Consider the following 8,913-nt stretch of genomic DNA (forward strand, 5'->3'; position numbering starts at 1 on the left):
AAGTCAACTTACTCATATTTATTATGAAGAATGTCTTTGCATTACAGAATACTCTTTGAAAAAAATAAAATGACAATTATTACATGCATTTTGAAGTGACAATGACCTTTGTAATCTTAAATTCCTTTATTTTCATTTAAAGTGACAACGTCCTACCAACTTCACTGACAGTGATTTCATTTGTTAAAAGCAGTGGCCTTGCATAATGGTTAATGATATTCCACACTGACAATGTCAGACAGATTAAAATAACAAACAGCACATTCCTTAGAATTCCCCCCGGGTTCAATAACCCCCCTTTGGCAACCCTCATATGCAACCGGCATCTTTGCAATCTAGTCAGAGCTGTTAACCCCAGCCTTGTGGACCCAGGACGTGGATCACCACTAAACAACACGGAGACAAAAATGATGACAACTTATTTCCACCGTGTAACTAACTGGTCCCTGGAAATTTAAGTAATTTGGAACAACTGAAATGTTGTGGTCAACATTCAATAACCGTTATGCATTCAAACAAACACTATGGAAATCACAGAGAACCTCATTGGTATAATTTTTCAGTACGTATTTCCTTTTGAGATCATTCACCCAGAGCACAGCAAATATAGACCCCGTTGGTTTTCAAATATCTAGTTCAACTGCCAAACCAAATGACTGTATATATAATTTTTCACATGATTTCAAATTCACAGATGATCCACACCATTTTTTTTTTTTGTTCAAGCATACTTATTTCTTTACAAAAACCAACACATTAAAAAAAAAAAAAATTCTAGCACAAAAGGCAAAAACAAGGCAAAGAGATCATAGTTGGTACCATTTGCTATGAAAATACATTTTCCTGAAATCGACAGGACAATTGCTACAAATAACAATAGTAGTATATACCTGAAATAAAAACTAAATTCACTGTTTAAGGAATGTTAACTAATAGTGCTATCAAAGATAACAATGGAATATTGAGCGGAACCAATCAATAAAAGGCTAACAATAACTGCATCACATTAAAAGGTAACAGATTCAATTCAGGGGCTGACCAGACAACATGCGTGTCTCCTAACAAATCCCTCTATGACATCATAACTGTTCACGACATCAACGACATAATGGAATGGAATCGTGTTCGGGAACAGGGACCCAGAATGGAAGGCCCTGTGGTGGTTTTCTGCATACCTTGGTCCATGATGTAGAAGGAACAGTGTCTGTGGTCTTCTGACTGCGAGGTAAGCTCTGTCCCGCTGCGTGGTTGGAGGTGGTCCTTCTGCGGCCGATTCGTCTTCTTTGGGGAGTCGCGGTTGGGGGGGGTGGGGGGGGGGTGGGGGCGCAATTACGCAGACCGAAGGGATCTGGCCCAAACTTACATAAGCTCCACATAATTGGCCGGGAACATCCCATAATGGCCGTTGGGGCCGTATCCACGCCACCAGCCCTCGTCGATCATCTCGATGCCAGTGATGACGTCGTCAGGATCAAAGGAGATCTCTGTGTCATCAGCTAGGGACAAAGGCAAAGAAATGGTATGAGTAGATGATTATAGTGTGTTTATTTATCAGATGCCGTTATCCAAAGCGAAAAGAGGGAATTTGAACCTTTGACCTCATGACCTGCAGTGGAATGCTCTAACCACTAAGCTATACCTCTCAGGTTAAGTGTAATGGTACTCACCGGCCTGGTAGTCATACAGGGCCCTGGCAGTGACTTCTCGGCCTGTGGTTTCCTCCGTCGCCACCTCCGGTATTTCCTGTTCTTTCACCTGGGAGACGCAGGTGCGATGAGGGGGGGGATTTCACACATCATGACACACTTCCTGTTTATGGTACAAGGAAGAGGTCTCATGGCGCGGTATGTATTTACCTCAATGGGCTCTTCGTACAGCTGTTCCTGGAGTGGCTCCACTACAGGGGTTTGGAAGTTGGTTGCTGGCGCCTTCTCTGAAAGGGAAAGAATATCGTCAGCCTCGCGCACGAGCAGTTCCTCTCTCGACCAGCAGGTGGCTGCAGAGCAGTGGCAAATCCACGCAGCAGTCGGCTCACGGATGCAACTGGAAGAAATGTGGGTAGGGAAATGACCATGGCACAAAACTGAAATGATGTTTTGTTAATAGAGGTGATATGGAGGGGAGAGGGCATTTGGATCTACTCCGGAACGGTGTGTTCCAACTATGAAGTGTGTGTGCCTGTGTGTGTGTGTGTGTGTGTGTGTGCGCGCCTGTGTGTGTGTGTGTGAAGTGGGTCCCACCTTGCCACTCTTCCTGGGGTGTGACCTCCTGCTCAGCGAGCTCACAAGGGGCCTGATCATCCACACTGGGCTCTTATGACAAACACACACAGACACAGTGACACATGGGAGCAGACACCACCACCAGAACACACACACACACAGATCCAGACCCTCTACAAGGTTCCCACAGCCCCGGCCTGCACACCCTCACAGGGAACACTGAACGAACTCTGAAGGCCCAAGTAACAAGCACCAGGTGAAGGCTGGAGACAGCCAACTGTGGTGTTTTTGAGGGTGGTATGTCTCTAGTAGCGGATAAAAGGTTAAATTGGTATGAGTGGGATGTGTAGTTGCAGCAGAACAGCAGCAAGTCCACACTGTTGACAACTCCTGGACACAACTGGAAGAAATGTGGGCAGAGAAATGACCATGGCACAAAAGTGAAATGCTATTTGGTTTTACGGATGTGATGATATTTAGGGGGACGGGGCATTCAATCACTCTGCATTCTATCCTGTAGCGGGGTGATCCAACTTTGAAGTGTGTGCACGTGTGTGTGTGTGTGTGTGCGCGCCTGTGTGTGTGTGTGAAGTGGGTCCCACCTTGCCACTCTTCCTGGGGTGTGACCTCCTGCTCAGCGAGCTCACAAGGGGCCTGATCATCCACACTGGGCTCTTATGACAAACACACACAGACACAGTGACACATGGGAGCAGACACCACCGCCAGCACACACACACACACAGATCCAGACCCTCTAAAAGGTTCCCACAGCCCCGGCCTGCACACCCTCACAGGGAACACTCTTCCTCGGGCCCCCAGCGGAGGAAGAGGCAGCAAGCGAGGCAGCAGGCGAGGGTTAGAGGCAGACAGCAGGGAGCGTTCAGCACGGACAGGAAGTGAATCGTCACGGGCAACACGCGTGATTGGATGATGATGAGTGGCATGTATGTGAAGCCAGTGGAAAGGTTGAGTTAGTATAAATTCAGTGTGTGTGTGTCTTCGTGTGTGTGTGTGAGTGAATGCGTGTGTCTGTCTGTGTGTGTGTGTGTGTGTGTGTGTGAGAACTCAGACCTGTGGCGGGGACAGGAGAGGCGGAGCCTGCAGGGGAGACTTGGCGCCGAGGTGAGCTGGACCGTTCGGGCTCGCAAAGTGGCTTAGAGAGAAACGGGCTGTTCAAACGCCCTGAGACAGACAGACAGACAGACATGGAGTGACAAACGCAGACAAGCAGACAGACCATGAGTAGGACAGACAAGAGCTAGCAGATGGCCAGAGAGGTTACCCAGCAGAGAGAGTAATACAACACACTGCAGAAGGGGGCGGAGAGAGGAGGCGTTAGGACCCGGCTCTGGAGCTGGACAGGACATGACAGTTCCGCGAGGCAGACATTTTGAAAAATGAAACGCAAATCTTCCTTGGTGGGGGAGAGCTTACCAGGCTGGGGGCTGTCAGGGGCGGGCGAGGTGTCAGAGCTGCTGGGGGGCATGCCCCTCTCTCTCTGCTTGAACATCTCTCTGGGGTTCATGGAACGCTGGGAGATCACCGATGCAGCTTCCTGGAACACAGTGGCTCAGCCAATCACACACCGGCTACATCGCAGCAGCAGCCAATGGATATCAATGGAAGGCCTTGCATCACAATGAGAGAAGCTGATGAAACCTGTCCCTAAATGTTTAGAGATATTTATAAGAAAAAAAAGAGGAAGTATGAAGCAAATACAAGTAGAGACCAGTCAGCTGGAAAAAAGAGAATTCGAGTCGACAGAAGTGAAAGGTTAAACGGGAAAACAAAACCAGAGAGTTGGTCCAGAGAGGGGACTTCATTCCTGCAGGGTAACTCACATTGGCCTTCTCCAGAGATTCAGCTCGCTTGAAGCCTTTCTTCTGGCCAGCCTGGTGCTCCTTCTCCTGCTCCTCCTATGGACCGATGGTGAAGGGAGCATATCGGGCTAGCTTTAGGCTACTACTGAAGTCTATTGGCGAGGAGAATCGAATTCAATCCCTTAGAGTACTATGCTAACATTCACTAAACAACTAGCCTTGGGGGAGAGATCTGATTGGTTGCCCGAAACAACTCACCCATTGTTGTTTTTCGTGGTCTCTGTTCTCCGCTTCCTGTTGCTGCTGGTACTTCCTGTTTCAACAAAAAACAGCCCGACGCAAAAAAGGTGAGACACAGACACCCCCCGCAGGACAGCGTGTACGTTTAGCAGCACAGGTGTCCGTGTGTGTGTGTGTGTGTGTGTGTGTACTTGCGTGTGTGTGTCCATGTGTGTGTGTGTGTGTGTGTGAGAGAGAGAGGGAGAGCTCAGCTTCGGCCTCTTACTTCTGCTGGTCGATCTGGGACGCCCTCTCCTTGTCCCTCTTGTCCCTCTGTGCCGCCTCCTTCACCTCGCGGTCCTTCCTCTCCCGGTCCAGGTGCTGCAGCTCCTCGTCCGCCTTGCGCCGCTCCTCCTGACGACGCTTCTCCTCGTCTTTCTGACCACGGACACACACAGACAGACACAGACAGACACAGACACACACAGACAGACACAGACAGACACAGACAGACAGACACACACAGACAGACACAGACAGACACAGACACACACAGACAGACACAGACAGACACGACAAGCAGGTGTCACTCCGTACTCTAGCCCTGGGTACGTGTCATAATCCATCCAGTACCTTGTCACAACAAACAATTAAATTAGGGAGATTCTAGTCAGGGATTTGATGTTCTGTGGAACCGAGCTGCTTGTGGGAGGGTTACAGAGAGGTTCTCCAGAGAGGTTCTCCAGAGAGGTTCTCCAGAGAGGTTCTCCAGAGAGGTTCTCCAGAGAGGTTCTCCAGAGAGGTTCTCCAGAGAGGTTCTCCAGAGAGGTTCTCCGTGGTGTGTCTTACCTCAGCCTGGGCCCAGAAATTATCTTTGTTTGTCCGTTTGATTTCGGACATGGCATTGGTCTTCTGGTAAACAGAGCCCTGTGAGATGACATGTCCATTTAACATCAGCTCTACTATCTAAACAGATTCAGATTTAATGTTTCATGCTCAATTACAAACAGATGCAGGGTATCCGACTGCTAAACAATCTTATGTTCGCATTTAGCGACTTGTCATCTGTGCCTTTCAATCAACAAAAACATGTTTTCTGCCCTTGTAAAAAAATAAAAGAAGACAAAAAAAGTTGGCTAAGCTAACAATTACATGTTCTGGTTCAATGTGCTGAGTTAACACCCTGGGCAAGCAGACTACTCCACATCACCATGAAGGCAAGCTAAGTCACTGGATTCTAAAGTGATGAGTCACTGTAAGTAGTGGACTGCCCAAACACCCAGCACAACATGCATATAGAAACCCACACTGATTAACTCAGCACTTTGCAACTAGGCACTGCCCTTAACCACAACACTACCCACTTGGTACAGAAACAAGCATGTTGAAATTTAAGGCTGAATCATTCCGACACACGGACTACAGTCAAATAATCACGTGTACCGTTCATCCTAACCTTCGACGGATCCATACAACGGAAATAAAACAAAAGGAAAGAGGAGGAACAAGGCTTTGTGCCTCGTCTGCTAGCTCCATACCACGGGACCCTGAGGGCCGGAATCCCTGAAGCGGTTGGACTCTTTGTGGAAGCTGTAGTTGGCCCCGGATGCCTTGGCAACCTTTTGCATAATCGCCTCGGGCTCCACGTCGTCCTCCGCGCGGGCGTTTATCGTCACATGGGCGCCCTGGAGTTACACAAATCAACTCAGCTACTGAAACGACACTCTCAAGCACCCATGTGTGCAGGTATGCACACAAAGAACACACACACAAACATTGATAGCATTGTTGATGTCTTGTTATCTATTGATAACTTTGAAATGACCACAAGTAGACAATGCTTTCAGGATACGAAGCCTGTTAGGATTATATTCTCAGAGTATTTCCCAGCTGGGCCTATAGGACTATGAGACCGATACTCCATCTACAACAACCTCTCAACCTGACACAACCTGTTGGATGATGGTGGCCCCAACCATGATGACCAAGCACCCACACTGGTGACAGAAAATGGAAATGGGTGTCATAATTACCAGGAGAAAATTTGCCATAGAGCTGACATGATTAGCACACAGTCCTTTCCTTGCATCTTTCACACCTTCTCCAGTCTGTAACACACAAAAACAAAACTCATGAGCGGATTTGTGTTGAAGTTTGACAGAGGGTGGACAGATGGAGAAACCGAGAGAGTGCTGAAATTACCCAGTTGATGAGGACATATTTGGGAAGGCCGGAATTTGGATCTTCAACACGAGTGAAAGCATACATAATTTTCCCACTGCTTAGCTCTTCCACCAGTTCATCCAATCCACCGTCTGAAAAGGGCAAATTAAGGCAAATTCAACACGGACAAGTCCTGCAAACACTGCAGATTACAAAGGCATTCAGAGGGAACTCCATGCTATTACAGGCACTTACCTCCCGTGCCTGCCAACCGGATGTCATTAGTGTTTCCCTCATACGTAAACAAGGCCCTGAGGGGAAAAAAGCAGGCCAAGGTATAACGACTTCAGCTCAATTCTGCTGTGTAACTGCACTTGTGTGGTCATAGCAGTTTCAGTCAACTAACATAGAGGCTTAACCTTATTGCACTCTGGTCTTTATGACTGGGCCAATAATATATAACTGAGTTAATTTCCGGGTAAGACAAAAGCCTGGTAGGAAATATTGACACCATTACTGTCTCAGTGAAAATGTGTAAATCTTTACTGTTATAATATATGCTAATATATTAGACCGATCCCAGGGACTTCATTCATTCATCATTGGTCTGAGAAAAACATGAAGTATTTAATACATCTTTCTAATATGTTATATAATATCTATCCTATTTTAAATCACCATATAAAATATTAATTATGTTCTTGACATAAAGAGGCCTGCTTAACACAGTCTGTGAAACTCTTACAAGGAGGTTAATTAATTCAGGTCAGGTTTAAACACAGGCACCAACAGGTTTCCTGTGAACCCCAAGAGGAACTGATATTCATAGCTTTGTTCCTTCAAAGTTGCTTAGCTCCTGTAAAAGGAGTCGGAAGCTTATTTGATTTTCCTGACTTGCAAATTGTTTTTACACTTGTGTGAAAAGTTTTCGGCACAAAAATCACGTGAAAGGCCAACAATAACACGAACTACCACAAATTAATAAAATGGCTAGCTAGCACTGGCTGAGTATATAGTATTTTGTTGTCTTCTGTAAACAATGCAGTGAGATTACTAGTAATAAACAATGCAGTGAAATTACTAGTTGATTTGATAGGCCTTCAACAGATGTGGCATTAGATGCATCTGACCACAACTAATCAAAGCTTCCTGCTAGCTAACATAGCTAAGGAAATGCCGCTTAGATAGCGGCACAGCCACAGCCCTCCAGGGTCATGCATCAGTTCTGATATTTTAACTAGAAAACGTGCACTTACTACTAAAACGTACATAGTAGCAAGGCTTACATAACTTAAATTAACTGATATCCCCATAGACCATCGCAAGGGACAGAATAGCTATGCTTAGCTAGCTGAGTTGCCTGTAATGACAGAAACTAGCAAGCTGCAACGCTGAACGAGCGGATGCAATAAATGTTTGTGCCGATTTTACATGCTGTCCTCTTACCAGTTGGTAGCAGATTTCTCATCCACCACTTCTTTATATGCGGCTGACAAGGCGCTCCCGTTTTTGCTGAGGTTAACTGCCATGTTTAATTTGAATATAGCCTTGATACACCCGTCCTGCGGGAGGAGAGGCTCTGGAATGACTTTTGATAGAGATCTCGCACACAGGAAGCAGAGGATCGCCACATCATGAACCAAGCATCCACTCCCCTTGCCATTAGGTAAGCTTCAATCTGTAGCTTGAGTCGCCCGAATTTCCGAGGGCGGAGTCAAAACTGTGCTCATTACATGTGTGGATGGGGGCATACATGTCGTGACACCAACGCGGCGTGAACGGGAAAATACCTCTAAATTCACTAGAACGTTCAATGCAGTACGTGAGCATCTATTCTACATGATCAAAACGAATGTTTAATGTACTGTCCCTGGTAGTAAAATAAATAAAAAACAATGAAGTGAAAAACGTTATACAACAAAAGGAGCTTTATTAATTAATTTGTTTTGACAATTCAATAGTTATTTTCTTTCTTTATCAAACTTTAAGTGTATGCAAGGGGAGATAGTTGTTCATGATGACAGAAGGTCTTAAGCACATACAGATTTCCAATTTCCAGATGCATTAATATTAGAAGGCTGGTCCTGCATTTCAAGATAGCAAGGCTGCACATTTCAAAAATTAGTAGTTCAATTTAAATTATCTTTGCATGTCTCTAAAGATGAAAATGAAATTAATTCCCTTTCAAGGGAAACTAGCCCTGATAGCAATATACAGTTCATGACATGTTCTCAGTTTTTATGTACAAAATGTGGGTTAAGGCTAAGATTTTCGTCAGAGGTGTTAGGCAGATGAAATGTAACGTAATCCCTGATATCTGGTGAATGGCTGTGAGAAGGACTCCAGTGCATGACAAGCTGCCTGACATGAGCTACAACAGGAGCACGCTAGAGAAGTGAAACTGTTCTAGATAGCGTCGTCTTGAATCCCACCATGATTTCCTTCCCGATATGAGCATTTACACGGGACTGAGGCTGATTGCACTC

At 45.9% G+C, this 8,913-nt stretch overlaps 1 protein-coding gene across 3 annotated transcripts; it reads right to left on the bottom strand.

The window, feature by feature from the left end:
• Window positions 1-3: 3 nt before the first annotated feature.
• dbnlb (drebrin-like b) lies at window positions 4-8,081 on the bottom strand. Of its 3 annotated transcripts, XM_084695119.1 has the most exons (16): window positions 7,874-8,081; window positions 6,683-6,738; window positions 6,467-6,579; window positions 6,298-6,372; window positions 5,803-5,949; window positions 5,114-5,191; window positions 4,551-4,702; window positions 4,304-4,358; window positions 4,067-4,141; window positions 3,660-3,780; window positions 3,297-3,407; window positions 2,825-2,896; window positions 2,241-2,312; window positions 1,857-1,933; window positions 1,668-1,755; window positions 4-1,496 (listed from the first exon to the last, which is right to left on the bottom strand). In XM_084695119.1, the coding sequence occupies exons 1-16, from the start codon at window positions 7,954-7,956 to the stop codon at window positions 1,360-1,362; spliced, it is 1,512 nt and encodes a 503-aa protein (XP_084551245.1). In that variant the 5' UTR covers window positions 7,957-8,081; the 3' UTR covers window positions 4-1,359. The 3 variants fall into 3 exon arrangements, with proteins under 3 accessions (XP_084551245.1, XP_084551246.1, XP_084551247.1); XM_084695120.1 differs by lacking the exon at window positions 3,297-3,407; XM_084695121.1 differs by lacking the exons at window positions 2,241-2,312; window positions 2,825-2,896.
• Between the last annotated feature and the right edge of the window lie 832 nt (window positions 8,082-8,913).

The sequence above is a fragment of the Hypomesus nipponensis genome, chromosome 28, assembly GCF_054491055.1.
Source record: "Hypomesus nipponensis isolate SF chromosome 28, ASM5449105v1, whole genome shotgun sequence".
NCBI classification, from domain to species: Eukaryota; Metazoa; Chordata; class Actinopteri; order Osmeriformes; family Osmeridae; genus Hypomesus; species Hypomesus nipponensis.

Excerpts from the sequence above, each read along its gene's own strand:
- dbnlb (XM_084695119.1), bottom strand. The coding sequence starts at position 7,956 with ATGGCAGTTAACCTCAGCAAAAACGGGAGCGCCTTGTCAGCCGCATAT. Across the intron at positions 5,192-5,802 it reads CCGGCCCTCAGGGTCCCGTG|GGCTCTGTTTACCAGAAGAC; the intron begins GTATGGAGCTAG and ends GTCATCTCACAG. Across the intron at positions 4,142-4,303 it reads ACCACGAAAAACAACAATGG|GAGGAGCAGGAGAAGGAGCA; the intron begins GTGAGTTGTTTC and ends ATCGGTCCATAG.